General features: G+C 53.6%; 1 protein-coding gene across 5 annotated transcripts in view; it reads right to left on the bottom strand.

Annotated features, from left to right (window-relative positions):
- Positions 1–20462, bottom strand: part of CORO2B (coronin 2B) — a 131449-nt gene extending 110987 nt beyond the window's left edge. The window contains exons 1-3 of one of the 5 annotated variants that reach the window (XM_073877267.1): positions 20343–20442; positions 18440–18565; positions 18077–18168 (exon numbers count right to left, since the gene is read on the bottom strand). Coding sequence is in view for 2 of the 5 variants with exons in the window: in XM_073877270.1 (XP_073733371.1) it covers positions 16019–16033 (15 nt within the window). In the remaining 3 variants the exon portion in view is untranslated. Of the gene's footprint in view, positions 1–16018; positions 16418–18076; positions 18169–18439; positions 18566–20342 lie in introns of those variants that run through there. The other 4 variants (XM_073877266.1, XM_073877270.1, XM_073877265.1 and 1 more) reach the window with 4 other exon arrangements.
- Positions 20463–20880: the final 418 nt, after the last annotated feature.

Here is a 20880-nt window from a genome sequence, read left to right as displayed (position 1 = left end):
GCCAAGATGTCCATCGACAGATGGACATCTTGGCTCTTTCCACAGTTTGGCTATTGTGGACATTGCTGCTATAAACATTGGGGTGCACGTACCCCTTCGGATCCCTACATTTGTATCTTTGGGGTAAATACCCAGTAGTGCAATTGCTGGATCGTATGGTAGCTCTATTTTCAACTGTTTGAGGAACCTCCATACAGTTTTCCAGAGTGGTTGCACCCGCTTGCATTCCCACCAACAGTGTAGGAGGGTTCCCCTTTCTCCGCATCCCTGCCAACATCTGTCGTTTCCTGACTTGTTAATTTTAGCCATTCTGACTGGTGTGAGGTGGTATCTCATGGAGGTTTTGATTTGGATTTCCCTGATGCCGAGCGATGTTGAGCACTTTTTCATGTGTCTGTTGGCCATTTGGATGTCTTCTTTGGAAAAAATGTCTGTTCATGTCTTCTGCCCATTTCTTGATTGGATCATTTGTTCTTTGGGTGTTGAGTTTGATAAGTTCTTTATAGATTTTGGATACTAGCCCTTTATCTGATATGTCATTTGCAAATATTTTCTCCCATTCTGTCGGTTGTCTTTTGGTTTTGTGGACTGTTTCTTTTGCTGTGCAAAAGCTTTTTATCTTGATGAAATCCCAATAGTTCATTTTTGCCCTTGCTTCCCTTGCCTTTGGTGATGTTTCTAGGAAGAAGTTGCTGCGGCTGAGGTCGAAGAGGTTGCTGCCTGTGTTCTCCTTTAGGATTTTGATGGACTCCTGTCTCACGTTTAGGTCTTTCAACCATTTGGAGTCTATTTTTGTGTGTGGTGTAAGGAAATGGTCCAGTTTCATTCTTCTGCATGGGGCTGTCCAATTTTCCCAACACCATTTGTTGAAGAGACTGTCTTTTTTCCGTTGGACATTCTTTCCTGCTTTGTCAAAGATGAGTTGACCATAGAGTTGAGGGTCCATTTCTGGGCTCTCTCTTCTGTTCCATTGATCTATGTGTCTGTTTTTGTGCCAGTACCAAACTGTCTTGGTGATGACAGCTTTGTAATAGAGCTGGAAGTCCGGAATTGTGATGCCGCCAGCTTTGCTTTTCTTTTTCAGTATTCCTCTGGCTATTCGGGGTCTCTTCTGGTTCCATACAAATTTTAGGATTATTTGTTCCATTTCTTTGAAAAAAGTGGATGGTATTTTGATGGGGATTGCATTGAATGTGTAGATTGCTCTAGGTAGCATTGACATCTTCACAATGTTTGTTCTTCCAATCCATGAGCATGGAACGTTTTTCCATTTCTTTGTGTCTTCTTCAATTTCTTTCATGAGTATTTTATAGTTTTCTGAATACAGATCCTTTGCCTCCTTGGTTAAATTTATTCCTAGGTATCTTATGGTTTTGGGTGCAATTGTAAATGGGATCGACTTCTTAATTTGTCTCTCTTCTGTCTTGTTGTTGGTGTATAGGAATGCCACTGATTTCTGTGCACTGATTTTATATCCTGCTACTTGACTGAATTCCTGTATGAGTCTAGCAGTTTTGGGGTGGCGTCTTTTGGGTTTTCCACATACAGTATCATATCATCTGCAAAGAGTGAGAGTTTGACTTCCTCTTTGCCGATTTGGATGCCTTTGATTTCTTTTTGTTGTCTGATTGCTATGGCTAGGACTTCTAATACTATGTTGAATAGCAGTGGTGAGAGTGGACATCCCTGTCGCGTTCCTGACCTTAGGGGGAAAGCTCTTAGCTTTTCCCCATTGAGAATGATATTCGCTGTAGGTTTTTCATAGATGGCTTTTATGATATTGAGGTATGTACCCTCTATCCCTATACTCTGAAGAGTTTTGATCAAGAAAGGATGCTGTACTTTGTCAAATGCTTTTTCTGCATCTATTGAGAGGATCATATGATTCTTGTTCTTTCTTTTGTTAATGTATTGTATCACGTTGATTGATTTGCGGATGTTGAACCAACCTGGCAGCCCAGGGATAAATCCCACTTGGTCGTGGTGAATAATCCTTTTAATGTACTGTTGGATCCTCTTGGCTGGTATTTTGGTGAGAATTTTTGCATCCATGTTCATCAAGGATATTGGTCTGTAATTCTCCTTTTTGATGGGGTCTTTGGTTTTGGGATCAAGGTAATGGTGGCCTCATAAAATGAGTTTGGAAGTTTTCCTTCCATTTCTATTTTTTGGAACAGTTTCAGGAGAATAGGTATTAATTCTTTAAATGTTTGGTAGAATTCCCCTGGGAAGCCATCTGGCCCCGGGCTTTTGTTTGTTGGGAGATTTTTGATAACTGCTTCAATTTCCTTAGTGGTTATAGGTCTGTTCAGGTTTTCTATTTCTTGCTGGTTCAATTTTGGTAGTTGATACATTTCTAGGAATGCATCCATTTCTTCCAGGTTATCTAATTTGCTGGCATAGAGTTGCTCATAATATGTTCTTATAATTGTTTGTATGTCTTTGGTGTTGGTTGTGATCTCTCCTCTTTCATTCATGATTTTGTTGATTTGGGTCATTTCTCTTTTCTTTTTGATCAGTCTGGCCAGGGGTTTATCAATCTTGTTAATTCTTTCAAAGAACCGGCTCCTAGTTTCGCTGATCTGTTCTACTGTTCTTTTGGTTTCTATTTCATTGATTTCTGCTCTGATCTTTATGATTTCTCTTCTCCTGCTGGGTTTAGGCTTTATTTGCTGTTTTTTCTCCAGCTCCTTTAGGTGTAGGGTTAGGTTGTGTATTTGAGACCTTTCTTGTTTCTTCAGAAAGGCTTGTATTGCTATATACTTTCCTCTTAGGACGGCCTTTGCTGTATCCCAAAGATTTTGAACAGTTCTGTTTTCATTTTCATTGGTTTCCATGAATTTTTTTAATTCTTCTTTAATTTCCTGGTTGACCCATTCATTCTTTAGTAGGATGCTCTTTAGCCTCCATGTATTTGAGTTCTTTCCAACTTTCCTCTTGTAATTGACAGCTTGAAGAATTTTTACCCATGCATACATTCACCTGACGACCATTACTCCAGAAGGTTCTCTTGTGCCCTGTCCCAGTTAATAAATACTACACCCCACCCCACCCCCGGTCATCAGTAAAAAGTGGATAGAATTTTCATCAAGGAAGGGCTCTCAGGCTGAGGGAGGCAGAGTCAACACAGGTGGGTACATGGAAGCGACGTAGACAAGGCCAGCTCATAGAATTCCCTGGTGCGGGAAGGGCTGAGGTTTACACCAAATGGCAGGGAATAAGCACGAAGTTTCGGACCGGCTTAGCGACTTGATCAAAGTCACAGGGCAAGCTGTGGTAGAGCCAGGACTTGAACTCTGATCCTCAACCCCCATGTTTGTTTGTTTTTTTAAAGATTTTATTTATTTATTTGAGAGAGAGAGAGAGAGAGAATGAGGGAGACAATACAAGCAGGGGAAGCAGCAGAGGGAGAGAGAGAAGCAGACTCCCCGCTGAGCATGGAGCCCATGGAACATGGAGCATGTGATGCGGAGCTCGTCCTGGGATCATGACTTGAGCCGTAGACAGATGCTTAACCGATTGAGCCACCCAGGTGTCCCATCAATGCCCAAGTTTTGTTAGCTGTTCACGACCTTGGCAGTCTGGAGTGTGTGTGCGTGTGCGTGCACTAGAGGGCGTGGCTCAGAGTGAGGAAGACGGGGCAGGGCCTGGGGCTGGGCAGCTACAGGGAGTAAGTACATCCGTAAGCTCCCTCCTGCACCCAGCCTTGGACCAGGTGATGTTGCCCTAAGATAGCTGAGAAAACGAGTCCCAACCAGAGTGGGGGGAAGTGACTGACCCAAGGTCACACAGCATCCGAGCTGGGGTTTAGGGCAGGAGCTGCAATGGTCTTCTCTCCATGCTGGAACCACGTCTTCCCAGCAGGAGAGTTAGGGCCCTTTGTCCCCTCCTTCTGTTTTCTCAACTCCCAGAGCCAACCTTCCCGGTAGCCCCAGGCAGCAGATGGGAAAGGCCAGTAGCATGGAGTGGTCCCCCCAGGTGTATCTCCTTGGGAGGGGGAGAGGGGCACAGGAAGTGCTCACTCCCAGGCACAGAGCGATACCTGCAGGGGATCCAGGCTGGGGGCCCGAAACTCCTTGCCCCCACCTGGCTGGGACCCAGGTTTTGGGAATATCCACTCACTCTCTGCCTCTGGGGTTGGGTCAGAGCAGACCACCTAAAGGGCAAGTCAGATCATGTCACTCCTGTTACAATCCTGCTCGGGTGCCTCGGGCCTCCACCAAGCCCCCCCTTGCTCCCCCTGCCCCTCCAGCTTTGTTTCACCACTCCTTACCCTACCCTTTCCACCCAGCCACACCCAACCCTTGCCTCTCCTAGAAAAAGCCAAACCCATGTCCCCCTTCCATGGCTTTGTTCATGCCGCCCCCTCTCCCCGGAATGCCCTTCCCTCCTCTTCAGGTATCTCTGCCTACTCGTCCTTGGAGACTGAGCTACGATCTCTTCCTCCGGACACCTTGCCTGGCCTCCCCAGTCCGTCCCCATGGCTTCAGAGCTTGGTGCACAAATCCCTGCCCTCCCACACCGCTGCTCACCAGCCACCCCCTTGCCACATCCCTGCAGCGTGTGTCCTTCTGGGCAGCCTGTCTCCCCACACTGGACAGGGGTCCCCCTGACAAGAGAATGGCCTGAGTGCATCCCTGCATGCCTGGCGCCCGTGCTTCGGGCCTAGCACACAAGTGCTCGAACTTACCTAGGGCCTTATTTGATTTAGGGGCGAGAGGAGGGGGGTTGGTCAGTGGTCAGGAGAGCAAGGCAGCCAGGGTGGAGAGGTACACAGAACCACGGCCGTCCACACGACGCCCGTTCCCCTGGCAAATCCGGCTCCCCGACCCACTTTTCCGGCTCCCCTGCCTCACTTTCCTCCTCAGGAACCCCTCCCAAGTAGAGTCTCATTATTCTTGGGTCTTGCCACGGCAGGCCGGGTCCAGTCCGTGACAGCCACTTAAGTAAGGTATTACCCCTCCTGGGGGAATTGATATTTTAATAACATCTAAAAGGCCCAGAGGAACTGAATCCTGGGCACGGTGCTGGGAGGGTGATCTTAAAAAAGCAATCACACAGCACGATCGGCCCCCACTGTCCGGCCAGGGGCCCACGGGACGGAGCAAGTCAGACACACTGGGGCAGGTCGGGGTCCACCCGCCCCCACTGTGGCGCCCAGGGCGAGTGCTGCCCTCTCTGGGGCTGGCTCTCCCCCTCCGTGAAGTGGGGTAACGCTCGAGTCGTGGGGCCCATCCCAGATGTGACACACTTGGTATGGGGGGCAGGCTCGGGGGAGACCATCATTCCTGTTGCTCTTTGAAAGCAAAGGCCCACTGGTTCCCCAGAGGCCCGCAGAGGGGTGGCTTTGTTTGCCGCTCCTGGGCCCCCTCTCTTCCCTCCACCCACTCTCCCTCCCTCCCTCCCTCCCTCCAAGCCAGAGTTCCAGGGAAAACTTTGCTGGGAGACTTCTCAAGCCGTGATAAGGTCTGGCCAGAGGAAAGCTCTTAGCAACCCAGGCTCCCAACCCAGAGGCCCTTCTAATGGTTTCAGAGAAACAAAGGAGGGAGAGATTGGCTGCAGCCCAGCGTGCCAGGAGGGCTGGCTTCCGGGAGGGAGAGTGGGGGTCGCGGGCCTCTGCGGCTGCCAGGGTGACAGCCTGGTACACTGGGTACCTGGCGGCCAGATCTCGGGGATCACAGCCCCAGGGCCAAGCAGAAGGAGCCTCAGAACGCATTCCTCCTGCCTCTGCCACTACCATGGCCACGGCCACGACTAGGCGGGGTGCTCCTGGCTGGTTACCTGGGGAGCTGAGCCTCTCCGTTCGGGTGCTCCCTGCCAGCTAGGCGAAGCTCTTCAAGGTTCCTTTCTAGAACTTTCCCCCGCCACCAACTTCTGAATCAGTCTTTGGCCTGATTTCTATCGGAAGCCGAGAAAAACCCACTGAACTGAAATTCACCCAGCCTGAGCCTGCCATCAACCAGAGGGAGCCCCACTTCCTGCTCGGGTGCTTGCGCCCCCTTCAGTAAACCTTCTGGGGCCTTGATTTTCTCCTTTGCAAAACAGGGGATCCCATTACACCTCTTCAGAGTTCCTTTCAGCTCTAGCGGTCCACGATGTACAGGAGTAAGGATTTAGCCCAGGCAGCAGCAACATATAGGGAATAGCTTCGGCTTCCTCAAGATCCTACCCAACCTTGTATTTCACACCGGATACCCCAAAGTCTACACCGCACCTTTGGCTAGTGCTGTGAAAGATACCCCCAAAATCAGACATCATCCCTGGCCTCAGCGAGCTCACAGTCAAGTCAAGGAGTCAAGGTCAATCCCCATAACTACATAACTCGTTGGGCCTTTACCTGCGGCTGGTGTAGTGGAGGCTGGGCAGGGCAGGAGCTCTGAGAACAGGGGAATTAACCTGGATCTGGACCCTAAAAAGCCAATTTAACAGGACAATTCGGACCCTGCAATAACCTCAGTCCATAACAACCTGAGTTTGTTCTCACACGCTATGATGAGGATGGCAGGAAAGCAGCCCTGGGGTCTTTGGAGGACACATTTGTGATAATAAAAAGTTATCAGATGGATCCTCAGGTACACAGAAATCCCCTTTCCCAGAATTCCAAACTTCTCGGAATCCCGAATTTCCCCCAGGCATTCCTGCAAAGGGATGTCTCACCGGGAGGTCAGCAGGGCAGCTGTGAATAGCATTTTCTTCCTGAAGCTACACCAAAACTGCAGGAATTAAACCCTCTTTGTCCCCTTCCCCCAACAGCTTCCTTTTCTATCAGCTCATGTCCTGGAAACTCCCCCAGATCCCAGATCATCACGCCCGTTAGTTCTGAAGTCATACTCAGGTGTTTAAAGGGTCTGCTGCAAATCCCTCAACCTAGCAGAGGATATTCCTCTCCATAAACTCCAAGGAAAAGTGGGTCTGAGCTTCCGGGGCGCCAGGATGTATCTGGAGGAGAGGTCAAGGTCATTTGCCAGTAGGGCTTGGGTCTCTCTGCCCAGAGACTTGGGCAAGACTGTGCTCTGAGACCAACTGCCCCCCCACCTCGCACAGGGAGCTCGGGTCTGCGGGGATCCAGGATGATACAGATCAAGGTTTAGAGGCTTTATGTGTCTCACTTTTCAAACAAAAGCAGGACATCCAATTCTTAGAGCCAGATTATTTGTCTCAAGCATATTAAAACAGCCGAAAAAGAATAGGAAGAGGGAAAAGCAACTTTTCATCTGCCCCAAACCAGCCTGACAGAGTACAAACAGATAAAGGGTGTTTGGGAGAGATGAGCTGGTCTCTTCTGCCGAGGCAGTGTGAAAGAGTGCTGCAGTTGGGACCACAGCAGGGGAGAAGGGGGTTAGCTGTTGGATGGACTGCCTAACTCCCAAGGCCGCGGGACACTGGTGGTGGGAGGGGGCAGGAGGGGTGTGAATTACAGACACTAAACCGCACCCTCCCCCGGCCCCCGTGTGACATCTACAAAGAACCTCACTAGAGATCCCAGGGCCCTAGTGAGGCAGAGCACTAACTCCCTTTTCACAGATGAGAAAACAGAGGCTCAGCGACATCGAGGGACTAGCCCAAGGTCACACAGGGCGGAGCAGAGGCAAGAGCAAAGCCTGAGTCTTTTTGTCTCCAGATCCCCTGCTCTGGCCACACGTCTCAGGGTCATTCCTATCAGCCCGACTGAGTGGCAAGAAAGGCCTGGAAGGCGGGCTCAGCCCCTCACCAGCTTTGTGACCTTAGTAAGTGACCTCCCTTCCCTCTCTGGGCCTCCGTTTCTGCACCTAGCGGAAGGGGAGCAGTGAAGGTACATGAAGACTGAGTGAGGAAATACGTATGAAACACTTTTTGTGAGCCTGGTACAGAAGCACTCTAGAAAGGTTGGCTCCTTCTGTTGGTACTGTTTATTTCATGGTCAGCTTCCTGAAAGCAGGCACCTAACGCCTGGTGAAAGGCTAGGATCGGCCTCCTAACAAACTAGTATTTATTAAATGGATCTAAATTCAGATTAGGAGTCATCCTCGCATTCCTAGAAAGTGTGGGGTGCCACGGAGGCAGGGGGCTGGACCAGATGACCTCAGACAGCTCTGGGGTCGAACCCTGAGCATGGGGCTTCTTCCCAGGAATGAATGTGAGCACCCACCCAGTGAGAGAGTCTCCCCACATCCCCCTGTCTGCGCAACTGGAGCCTCCACGGGTGTTCTCCTCGGTCTCACACGGGGGCAAATTCACTCTATGTATCCCTATAGATTTGTTTTATTTTATTTTATTTTATTTTATTTTATTATTTTATTTATTTTATTTTATTTTATTTTATTTATTTTATTTTATTTATTTTATTTTATTATTTTATTTTAAGGATTTTATTTATTTGACAGAAAGAGAGCACAAGCAGGGAGAGCAACAGAGGGAGAGGGAGAAGCAGGCTCCTCGCTGAGCAGGGAGCCCCCAACTTGGGCTCCATCCCAGGGCCCTGAAATCACGACCTGAGCCAAAGGCAGACGCTTAACCCACTGAGCCACCCAGGTGCCCTACAGTTTTATTTTAAACACCGAGGCCCAATCCAGATAATCAGAAAGATTTAAAGACTAAAAATGGTTATAATTGGGCCTGGTAAAAATATAAGGTGGAAATTTCCCTGCCAGAGCAAAGTTTCCTTTGGGAAAAATGAATGACCTCTCCCCGGAGCTGCCTGCAAGCCAGGAGGGGCCCTGCCCTCCCAAACACAGCCCTGGGAGGCTTTGTGAGGGGCAGCAGGGGCTGAACAAGGGAACACGGCACCTCCATACCCCTCTTGCCCAGGTCAAGTCCGAAAAGGGCCCACGGAAAAGCCACCCTCCCCCGATCAGGAGGCTGCAGAGAGGAGGAGAGTACCAGAGTCAGGAAGCCTGGGTCTGGACCAGCCTCTCATCTGCCTCGCTGGGCAGCTTTTTGCAGCTTACTTGCCCTCTCTGTGACCGCTTCCTCATTCCTGAAGTGGGGGTAGCACCGTAAAGTCCGTCGGAGCATAACATGAGCTTACACACGTGCAGAGCTCTCAGACGCGGGGCGCAGGAAGCATTCCTGATGAACGGTTTCTGACTCTGGGCATCTTTCTGTGCTGTTCCCTTCGCCTCTTACCCTTGCCTCAGCTTCTCTCCTTTCACCTGCTACCTCCCACTCATCCTTCTCGAATCAGCTTAAAAGTCACCTCCCCACCCCTCTGACTAGGTCAGGCTCTCTGCTGTTATTCCCAGAGTTCCCCGGTACTTCTCATTTCATGAGCCCCAGGACACTCATTGTCAGCATTTGTTTAATTTTCTGTCTTCCCGACATGAATGGCGAACACTCAGGCATGTGGTAAGTGCTTCACACGAATCAGCTCATTTAATCTTTATAATAATCCTTTTAAGTGCTACTATTATCAATCCCAATTAATGGATGGGGAAACAGATGTTCAGAGAGGTTAGGCAACTTGCCCGAGAACAAACAGCAAGTAAATGATAGAGTGCCATCTGTCTGGCTCTAAAGCTGGCACTCTCAGCCACCGGCACCCCCCCTCGTAATCAGGGGCCATCTCGAGAGGGCCACCCATCCTGGGCAGAGAGGGAATTTGCACATTCAAGAGGACGAGGGCTGCAGGCCTGGACCACAGACCTGTGTTGCCTACACAAAGCTAGCTTCGTGGAAACGGAGAAGGTGTGACACTTGTTCGCCCCCTGGGGCTGGCCACCCTGCCTCAGAGGCCCTGTCTGACCTCAGACACCACGTGCAGGGTGCCCTTCTCCTCACTCACTCAGCTCACATTTTTTCCCAAATTATTTATGTGGCTCCCAGCTCCAGCAAAGGCTACCAGAAGCCTAAGCAGAACACAGCCACGGGTGTCACCCTCAAGGCAAGGAGCATTTGTCAAGCACACCTTGGTGCCTGGGCCCCAGACCCACAGACAAGAGCCCTCTGCCTTGCGGGGGGTGGGGGGCAGTCAGAATAGTCCTGGAAATGAGATGACCGTGTGCTCTGGAGTCTGAGGGCGCGGGGACGGATCCCCACCCACTCCCCCACCCACTAAAGCTGCGACCCAGAGCAGGCCACTTACCCTCACTGAGCCTCTGGAAAATGGGCTTGGCTGCTAACAGAATCAAGCTCACAGAGTCAATGCCATTGTGTGTGCCCAATGCCTGCTTCATGACTGTCATTCTGAAGAGGATGGTGATTAATCTTCACCGGATGTGGACCATTAGCGATTGGATTGGGAAGGTTCTGGCTCCAAGTCAGAAGATCTGGGTGTGCATCCCAGCTCTGACCCATATTAGCTCTGGGATTAGGGTGTGGCCATGTTTTCACTCAGAGACTCTGTTTATTCATCGGTAAATAGGGGGATCTCTCCTCACCATGGGACCCTCCAAGGGATTCGTGTTTGTTTTCTGTAAAAAGGACTGTCCTGAGCAGAGCTGGGTGCCTCCCCTGGCTGTGTTAATTAATTGGAAGGAGGGTGCCAGCCAGAAACCAATTAGGAGGTCCCTCTAGGGGCCTCGTGGGGGAGGGGCGGCAGTGGGCAAGTAAGGGCGGGTGGTGGCTTCTCCTCCATTGTCCCTAACCCACCGCCTGGCTCCTCCTCAGCAGCTGGTCCCACACTCCAGGCTCACAAAGGAGAGGCTCATTCTCAACAGCTTCTTTTCGTGTGGAAGCCACTGGATTTGCATCTGTCCTTGCCTGGCAGGCCCTGCTCCGTACCAGCCTCTCCAAGCTTCCCAGGCTACAGGCTGCCCCGGGCCCGGGCCTGCAGCGTCCACGGGCAGGCAAAGGAAGGGGACAGAACAAGCTGATCAGGGGAAGAGGGAAGCGGGGGGCAGGGCACAGAGGGAATTTGCACATTCTCTCATCTCCTGGACACCAGACAAATTCTGTGGCTAGCATATCCAAATCAGAATCTGCCCTGGGTGCCAGGAGCCGGCAGTGGCTGAGGCCATGTCTGCTCCGGGCTGGCCAAGCCGGGAGAGAAATGGAAAAACTCACCCCATCTCTGAGCTGCCAGGGACGGATGCTGCCAGGCCGTTGGTCTAGCCAGTGTCCACACTCCCAAACCCACCAAGCTCAAGTCTGTGCCGATTCCACAGGGCCGGCTCGCTGTGGGGCTTCTGGGGGGCCCCGGGGCGCCTCACCATCCTTCCCAGATGCCTCTGCGTGCTGTCATAAGGGCTAAGGTGGCAACGGCCCTGGGGCCAGGGAACACAGGGCCTCGGGGCATGTGTGGGAAGAAAGTAACTCATCAGAGCTCTGGAGGGAGAGACTGCATGGAAGGAAGGAGAGACGCTGAGGTTTTGAGCACTTACAGTATGCAGGAGACAGACCTGTCCTGGCTTGTGCCCACACTGGACCTTGAGACTCCTAGCTCAGGGCTTCGGCGCCACTCCTTCCACATCCATCTCCTCAGAGGTCCTGGACAGCAGGGGCCGTGGCTTTGGTGTTCTGTGACCCTAATGTCTAACCCACGGCCTGGCCCAGACTAAGAGCTCAGAGGGTGCTGGCCCTGAGAACGAGTGAATGCTAGCTAGCCACATACCTTCTGCATGAGAATGCCGGATATCTGGAAGAAGAACTGAGGGGAGGGAGGGATGATGGGCGCCTGGGGCAGAGAAGGCAGAAGCCCCTCCCCCGCCTCAGGTTTCTGGGAGCTAGGTCTCTGTGGGGAACGGGGAACATCTCCACCCTCGAACTGGCTCTGTCACAGGCCTGCTGTCTCCTCTCTCCTCCCAGTAAGAGCCAGACAGGAAAGAGGTGCTGGGAAGTGGAATGTCTGGGAGTCCAGGCATCTCCCGGGCGGGCTAGACCCTGGTCTGGGAGTTGGAGAGGCAGAAGGGCTTCGTACCCTTTCCTCCCTGTCCCGACCCTGGGTGTTGCAAGGGCTCCCCTCCACCGTGACCCCAGATTTGCAACAAGAGAAGAGGCTGCCCTGGCAGAGGGAGACTCCGACCCGAGCGGTCCAGGCTGGGGTGGCGCATGGGGTCCTGGGAGTGGGGCCCAAAGCCCTGTCCCTGCCTGAGGCCCCCCTTGCAGGGCAGTCAGGTGGAAGGAGCACCGGCCTGGAGTTAGGAGCACCCAGGTTCTGGCTCCTCCAGCCTCAAACTTCCTGAGCGACTTTAGGCAACTTAGGATTTGTTCCCTGGGTCTCCGTTCCCTTATTTGTCAGGGGAGAGATTTGGATGGTTTGACTCCAACATCCTCTTCTCTGAGGCCGCTCTTCAGGGGCCCTAGAGACACATGACCTGGCCAAACGAAGGCCTGCTAGTAACTCCCTGGACAAGGCAACACTGTCCTCCGTCCCATCACATTCGGCAGGAGCCAGGGGCTCCCATCCGTGAGCTGGGCTTTGCTGGGACAGGGGTAGGAGGGAAAAGGTTGACGCGCAGAACGAGGGACCAGGGCATGACCGATGATGTCACTTGTGAACCTGGACCTGGCTGCTCAGAGGGGGATGCTAGCATCTAGAGGATTCTCTTGGCCCACACTCCTTCTCCTAAGACCTTCTGAGGTTAAGCAGGCGTTACAGCTGCTCAGGGTACTCTGTTCTTGGACTGCTGAGCCCCAGAGCTGGCCTTGGGAACAAGGAAAGCACTGAGCACCCTGACATCTCACGTAACAAGCCACACCCGGGAACAAGGAAGCCCAGTCCCTGTAAGCCAGCGCCTTCCTTACCTACAAGCCCCACCTCTGGTCACCTCCAGACAAAAGCCAGGAAATCACTCCCAAGGACCTCAAAGCAGCAAAAGGAGTTGCAAAGTCCTGTGTTATAGCTGGTGGACTTTTCTTATAGCCTATTGACTTGTATTCTACACAACTCTAATGTATTTTGTGCTGTTTTTCCAGCTGATGGCAGTTTAGAAACATATCGAGAACCAGAGAAGCGCAGTGAGGCTGGCATATGACTGAAATGGCATAGAGCTAGGAAATGTACAGAAAGCAAGCAGAAGAGCTCAAAGAATAAAATCTTCCTGTTACTAGGAAAGCAGCCTTGGCTCCCTCAGCCCTCACCTGCCCTCTGGACAGATACTGGACCGACCCTGGGAGGAGGTGGGGCCTTAATCTCCTGAGGATGTTTATGGTCTGGGAAGCTGCATCCCTTCTTTTTTTCTTCCTTCTCCTCGTCGTTACATAAAGAAACTAAGACAGCTTATGAAATGACACACAATAAAACAAGAGTTTAAAAACGTCATAACCAGGAATCATGCCTTCAGGCTGGAAGGTCACAATCCAGAGACCTGCACAGCTCTTTATCTCTAGTGCTATTTGGGGCAGGGGTCCCTCCAAACTGCCCGGGCTTTAGGTGCAACGTTAACAGCTGCACCTCACAAGGAAGGGGGCTGGGGTACATGTGAGAGGGGGGATGGTAAGTGGAAACTGGAGGCCCATCTATTCTCAGGAAGTGCTGCTGAAGATCTAGCAGCTTGTCATTGGTTTCCTCCGCTACACTTTCCAGGCCCTCTGAGCTAAAGAGACCTCCCCCGCCATCCACACCTACCCCCGGCCCAGAGGACTCCAAGGGGCAGGCAGCCGGGGCTCGCCAGAAGGGGGTGACCTTTGTCTTGAGAAGGAGCAGCCTAGGGCTGGGGTCTTACCCTCAGCCCAGTCCTCCCCTGTCTGTCACTCCAGTTGGTAAGCGGCGACTCCACCTCCCAGGCCCTCTTCAGGGTTCCTCTTCATACGTCTTATAACTAGACCAACCCCTGGCCCCCCCAGAACAGAGAGCTCCCCCAGTCTCCATCAGAGCCAACTTCCTCGCAGAAGCTGTGCCAAGGCCCAACGCAAGGGACCCAAGACACCCAAGAAACCAATTACTGCACCTCACAGATGGGAAAACAGAGGCCTAGAGATGGAAGTGACTAGCCCGAGGTCATCATGGCTGACTGAGGACCAGAGGCCAGGCCTTCAGACTCCCAGAGCACTGTGGCTCTTCTAGAACTCATGGAGAAGCCTCCTCCAGCTGGTTTTCAGGCAGCAGGAGGGTCCCTAGGCCCTCTTCTGCATTTCTTTTGTTCTTCTAGGCCTCCCCATGTAAACACTGCTGGTCTGTGAAGGGCTGGCAAGGGGAGAGAAGCTAGGGTTAAGGTAGGGATTTTATTTAATCCTCTGAGCTGGCTTAAACTGATGCCATGGTGGTTAGGGCAGGAGGGACACCCAGGAGGGTTTGGTGGGGGATGGAAAGGGGAGGGCATTAGCGAATAAAATCACTAGATACTAATAGGCTAGGCTTGTCAATGAGTTTATCCAACAAGTACCCACCTTTTGAGACTCTCCACCTCAGGGCCTGAGCCTCCAAGCAGCGACCCCCTTTCGTGGGAATAACCCAATCTCCCTGTACTCAACAGTGCAGAGCGAGGCAAAGATCACAGGCCATAGGTTGCGATAGATCTGAGGGCAAACCCCAGCTCTGCTACTTCCTTGCTGTGTGACCTTAAGCAAGTCCCTTTATCTCTCTGAGCCTTGGCTTCTTCCTCTTTTAAGGGGGCTGAACACACCTTTCTTGCAGGCCTCCTGGGAAGGAAGCCTGCCTGAGCTCATGTACACATAGAGAGGCAGGGGAGGCACTGAGTCCAACCTCAGCGCTATTATTACAAATCTCATATGCTTTAGCTCTCATCCAGACCCATCCATTACTCTTCTGCCTCGACCTGCTTGCGTCTTTGACATTAATAACCTTAATGATAATAATCCTTCCCAGCCAAACAGCATTTGCCTCATTTCAAAACACAAAGCATCCTACCCACTGTGGGCCACAGCAGCCCTGCCAGGAGTACTCAGAACTGAGGCAGACTCTCAGCCCCCAGGCACATTTCCCCACAACGTTTCTAAGTCCCAATTTTGGCACTGATCCCAAAGACCCTGAACAGACAAGCTGTCTTATGGCAGGCAGATCTCCTGGGGGCACTGGTAGCCCCTGGCTTATCAGAAGGAGCCAGAAGCACCCCTCCCATCACCCCCACAGCTGACCGTCCATCTGGTCCACTGCTCTGACCACAAGTAAGCTGCCCTCTCCACGCTGGCCTCCAACTCTCCAATGCTGAGAGCCAGGTGGGCAGCTGCTGGAATCCGGCCTTGGGTGCACGGATTGCCAAACCTAAGGCCAAGGCCCGGCTGTGAGCTCCTTACCCTGACAGAGCCCTCTGAAAAGTGTGGGTTCACACCTTTGATCTTCTTACTGGTTCTTCAACTGTCTGTCACCATCCCCAGGATCCATAGTATCATCTTCATATTCCACAAGAGGAAACTGAGGCCCAAGGCAGAAGGGCCCAGCCAAGGTCATCCGTGGGGTTTGGGGTAGGGCTGGGGAGTGAACTCAGGTCCCGCAACTACCTTGGCCTGTTTTCCATAACCGGGCGGCCCCTAAAGTCTCTCCAATAAACCTGGGCCCCTGGACCATAGCCCAAGAACTCTCCTCCAATATGGGGACTGCCAGAATGCGCATCTCTCCCTTCCCTATCACATTCCCTCCCGCATCTGCAAGCGAGTCACCAGGGAACCTGTCCTATCCCTGGTAGCAACTCCTCGGGCTGGAGGAGTGCCTTCTCCACTGAGTAGCTCTGGAGTGGGGCCAGAGTTCACGGGATGGGCGGCAGAGGCCGGCAGGTGGGGTGGACTTGCCCCTCGGACGGCCTCACCAGGGCGACAAGCCCATTCCCACACCCACTGTCCTGCCAGCGACGCTCCCCGCGGCGCGCTCCAAGGGGGGACACCACGCAGCTGCCCAACACTGCTCTCCAGGGGTTAAAAATGCAGCATCCTAAACAAGGGTTAAAAATGCAGTCGCGGGGCGGGCCGGTGCGGAGGGATGGTGTCCAAACCACCGCGGCTGCCAAAGCGGCATCCTCCCCCTTCCCTCCGCAGTCCCTGGGGGCCGGAGCGACTGGAGGGACCCGGGGGAGCAGAGGAGGCGCGCGCCGCACCTTCCCGGCACCAGTGCCCCCTCCCCACGCCCACACCCCCGCGCCCCCCGCAGCCGAGGCCGGGGGCTGCAGGCGCCGGCGGGTCCCGGGCGCGGCGGGCGAGCGGCGCTTACCTTTGTGACAGTCATGCAGAAACTCCGGGGCGGTGCGGGGACGCGGGCGCGGCGTGCGGGGGCGGTGGCCGGGGTCCACCACGGGCCCCAGCGTTGGCGGGAAGCGGTCGGGCGCGGCGCGGGCAGCTCTGGGCGCGCTCCCCGCGCCCCGCGGGCGGCTCGGCTGAGCCTGGGGCCGCGCTCCGGGCGGGCAGCGCGCAGGGACCGCTCGTCGGCGCTCGCCCGCCGCTCGCCGCTGATGTCAGCCCCGAATGTGCATTTATAATAGATGAGCCTCCTTCGCCGCAGGAAGGCGAGGCAGGAAGAAAGGGAGAGGGGGAGAGGGCCCAGGCTGGGGGGCGGGGGGAGGAGAGGGGCCGGGAACTCGCTACAAAGGAGGAGGCGGAGGGAGGAGGAGGAGGAGGAGGAGGAGGAAGCGCACGCCCGCCCGCTGCCCTGCCCTGCGCCTGGGGCTCGCTAGCCCGCCGCCGGGCACCGCCGCTCCCGGAGCCCCGGCCAGGCGCCCGGGCCCGCGGCCTTAACCCCTTCGCGCCCGCGGACGCCACGCGTCCGGGCGAGGCCGGGACCTGGCACCTGCTGGCTGCGGGCGCGCGCGGCCACCCCGGCCCTCGGGGGCCCCCGTTGGCCCGGGGACGCTGCTGAAGTCACTCTAGACGGCCGAGACGCCGCGTGGGCCGAGAAGCCTGCCGGGCTCGCCCCCTGGAGTTTGGCGACGTCCGTCCCGGGCCTAGAGTGCCGCGCGGCCGCGGAGAGGGGCGTGGCGGCCGCGGGCCCTGACTAGTCGGACCCGGCACAGGGTCGCGGGAGGGGGCTGTTGGAGCAGTCCTTTGAATCTAATTCCCGCAGCGATTGGCTGGCCCAGCGGGCACTGTAGCCAATTTCACAGCGAAGGAAAATGAGGAACAGAGTGGGAAGTGACTTAGACAAGGGCACACAGCCATCCTTGGCTCCAGGCGGTCGTCCTGGCGCCCGCTCTTTCCACGTCGCCACAAGCTCTCCACGGAACCCCTTGTTATAAAGCTGTCTTCTCGAGATTGGACGGTCCCTGCCCTAGGTGTGTCTACACTACGCTTGGGTGCCGCGCTGCTCTGGAGGAGCATAGGTGCGACCTGTGTGGTGCACTGATTCTGACCCGGGTCACACCATATCCTGGAGCTGCTGATGGACTTGAGGGACCACCACCTGAAGGTGACCCGGCAGGTCTCCTGCTTCCCGAGCACCTGAGCAGAACCGGTTTCGGCAGATACTGAACCGCTGAGACTCAGAAGAGGAGGGGTTAGTGGAGACGGAGGCGGAGAGATCTTCGCGCCCCACCGCCCGCCTGCAAGCCCGGAAGTGCTGGCTTCCTGCTCCCGCGCGACTATACAAAGCAATTAACTAGACCAAGTGGACCGGGTGGTGTCTGGGCACCTGCTCTGTGGAAGGTGCTGGAGGAAGAGGGGGGATCACGTACCTGCCTTCAAGGAGCTCATTGAGTAGACTACAATAGTAGAGTAATCAGCATCTGCAGAGCGCTCCGGGGATCAGACTATTTTTATTTTAATTTTTTTCCCTGTAACCCGGCATGCAAAAGAATGAGGAAGGAATTACCATCTTCATTTTGCTGATGAGTGAGCACACTCAGAGAGGGGAGGGCACCTGCCCAAGATCACACAGTTGGCAGAGCCAGGACTTGAATAGAAGTCTTTTTGAATGGAGCATAGCGTTCACAGCATCGTGCCTTGGCTCTGCAGATCCCAGGGGGCACTCACACCTGCTGCCTTATGTGAGCTTCACACTTGTCCTGGGAGGTAGAGGGACAGCCACTAGTCCCGCTTCCACATGTTCGAATGACTTACTAATTCTCTTGGGGAGCCCATGTTGCTGCATCTCTTCTGTGCACACCCTTCCTGTTCCCATGTTGGACCTCACGCCTTTGACCACATTGCTCCCGTGCCAGGAATGCCCTCCTCATTTTTATGCATTAATCCAAACACTCCCCACGTCTCCCGGCCCTACCTCTTTGGTGCACCCGACTCCAGGCCCCACGCTCCCCCTGTTGCATTTGGGTCTGCGTACCTGGTGGTGTTTTCACGAGCTTCCTGTCAGTACAGACGGTGAGCTGAAAAGTATCCTGAGCACAAGGGCATGGCTTCTCTTGTTGTGTACCCCTGGGCAAACAGTAGGTGCTCAGTGAAGATTTAATGCCATTAACAATGAATCAAGCAAAATAAACCTTTGAGGTGCAGCAGAAGAAATTTAAATGAGACCCACAAAAGCATTTCCCCTCAGTCCTGCATCAGAGGTGGGTCAAATTCCCTGTCTGAATTTGTTTTGGGTAAGATCAGCCTTCAAGACAGGAGGATGGACCTCAAGACCTTTCCGGGGCCCCTCCAGCCCTTCTTGGAAGACACTAAAGGACAACTCAAGAACACCAGTCACCTTTTCCCCATGGCTGTGACTCGTCCACTTTTATCTCTCATGGATATTTAAAATCCCAGATTGTTAGCCTCAGCTAGCCAGCATGCCTCTTGGCACCTTCCCCACCATCCGCGGGCATTGTGGGCTCTGGGAATGAGACAAATACTTAATATCAGCTTGAGCCAAATGTAATTAGGAACATCAATCTGCTGCCCACAACCCACGTGACACGCTCCGAAGGCAGACAGAAAACTTTCCTGATCGTTCACGTGCTGGTGGCTCACCCCTCTGGTCTCATCTCCCCATCAGGATGGAGGTCTGGGAGAGGGAGGACCGTCTCAAAGAACTCTGCATCCCCTTGGCAAACCAAGGGTTGGCCCATAGAAGATACTCAGAAATACATCTTCTGTGGTGCAGTTGTCTATACCACAATACCTCCTGCCCTGGGTTCCAGCAACGTGGCCCGTCTTACTTTGCATTGTCCCCAAAGCAGAGCCTGAGAAAAGGAGCTGGATGCAGGTGGTTTAATTGGGAGGTGATCCCAGGAAGTAGGAGTGGGACAGTGGGGCAGGGGTGGGTAGTGAGTCTGGGAAGGAGGAAACGCCAATATAAGATTGGTTTTATATTGTGTGTTCTCAAGGTCACTACTAGTGGCCAGGGGGGCCCGTTTCCCCAGGGACCTCTGGGATATGTCCTGCATTGCTTGCCAGGAGTCAGTCAGCAGGCATTTATGGACAGGTTGCTTTTCTTCACTGTTCGAGGGCTGCCACGGAGGGGCTCGCTTCCGATTGGAGAACGCTCGGGGTCAGAAAGTGGAAAGTCACCCTCCCCACAATTCCTTGAGGAGGAATGCTGTCAGCTCAAGTCTGAGCTCTCGGGGAGGCAAGCCGAGGGAAGCTGAGGGAAGGTGCTACAAATCGTGGAGGAAATGAGAATGTGCAGTAGTAGCTCTGGCCTGCCCTAGACACTTTCACACCTCGATGCTTAGATTATGCTCCCTCCTTGGTCTTGGATACCTCTACCCCTCTTTCTCTGCACAACAAACTCCTGTTCGTCCTTCAAAGCCCAGCTCAAATGGCACCTCCTCTATGTGGCCCTCTTGACACCACCTCCACGGGGACCTGATTCGAACTGTATGATTATGATCATAACTAAAATAGACTTGTCCTGTCTCTTCAGATGGGCTATGACCATGTGTTCTCCCTTTTTAATCACAAGGAGTAGCTGACACATAGATGCTCGGTAACTGTTCAACCAAGCCAATGAGACAGCACCTTTAGCTTCTGCCTTAGTGACCCCTTGGCTCCGGTCCCAGCACCCCTGAGTGAGGCGTTGGGTCTCTCAACTTCAGGCGCTGCCCTGCCTAGTGTGTTCATTCGCCCAGGCACCATGTTGGGTGCCACTGTACCGAGTGAAAAGGGCTTGGTCCTTGCCCACTGACGTGGGGACACATCCGAGACCATGGGTGCATGCTGCCCTATAGCAGGGAGCAGAGGGAAGTTGCCAAAGCCATGGAGCCCCAGAGGAGGGAGGTGCTGCCTCATTCATGCCATCCCAGGACACACACACACTCCACCTGCCCCCAGGTACTCAGTCGGCAGGACCTGCAGACCTCACTGCCCTTCAAATCCTTCCCCTCATCACTGTCTCCACTATTACTGCCTTCATGCAGCATTTTCTTTTGCTTGGGTCACCCCAACTGGTCCTCCTGCCTCCTATCTTGTGCCCACCCATCCGTTCTCTACCCAGCAGCTCATGCACTCCTGAGCAAACACACACAGATCTGCCTCCTTGAAACTTATCAGGGGCTCCCTGATGCCTTCAGGATGAAGCCCAAACAGGGTCCTCCAAGACCCGCCCCAGGCCCTTTAATCTTCAAGCTTCCTGTCTCATCATACTCTTACCCATGTCTTCCCCTCAGTACCTGTCAGAGTCTTCCTCGTTATTTCCTCAGATGTCGCCTCCTCCAGGAAGCCTGCCTGGACTATGACCAGGATGGCTTAGCCGCCCAGCCTCTGTGCTACTTTCCATACTCCCTGAGTTTCCTTCTGTGCTTGTGCATTGTTTTGTCATTTCCTGTTTGTGTGTTTGGCATCCTGCTGTAGGACCAGCTGCTTGAAGACAAGAACTGCTTCTTTTCTTGGAGATTCCAGCACACAGCAATTCTAGCATATTGCTTTGTCCCCTTCCCTCTATACAGTTCTCATGGTTTCCATTTCTCCCTTCCTGTCTCTTTTTCACTGTTTTCTCGATCTCTCTCCCTGACTACATGCCTCAGTTCTCGGGTTCGCTCCACCCCCGTCTCTGTTGCCCCCACCTCCCCATGCTTCGAATCTGCATGTCTGTGTCCTACCCACACCTCTTCACCGACAGACACCCCTCATTCCTGCTTTTCCTCCTCTGCCCTCCACCTCCCCACTCCTTCTACTACTCTTCATGCCTGGGTAGGGCTGTCCTCTCTC

The sequence above is a fragment of the Callorhinus ursinus genome, unplaced genomic scaffold (genome assembly GCF_003265705.2).
Source record: "Callorhinus ursinus isolate GAN/ISIS: 27379988/994484 unplaced genomic scaffold, GSC_fseal_2.0 scaffold25, whole genome shotgun sequence".
Classification (NCBI taxonomy): Eukaryota; Metazoa; Chordata; class Mammalia; order Carnivora; family Otariidae; genus Callorhinus; species Callorhinus ursinus.
The sequence above is the reverse complement of the archived record's forward strand: the minus strand, read 5'-3'. Positions and strand labels throughout refer to the sequence as shown.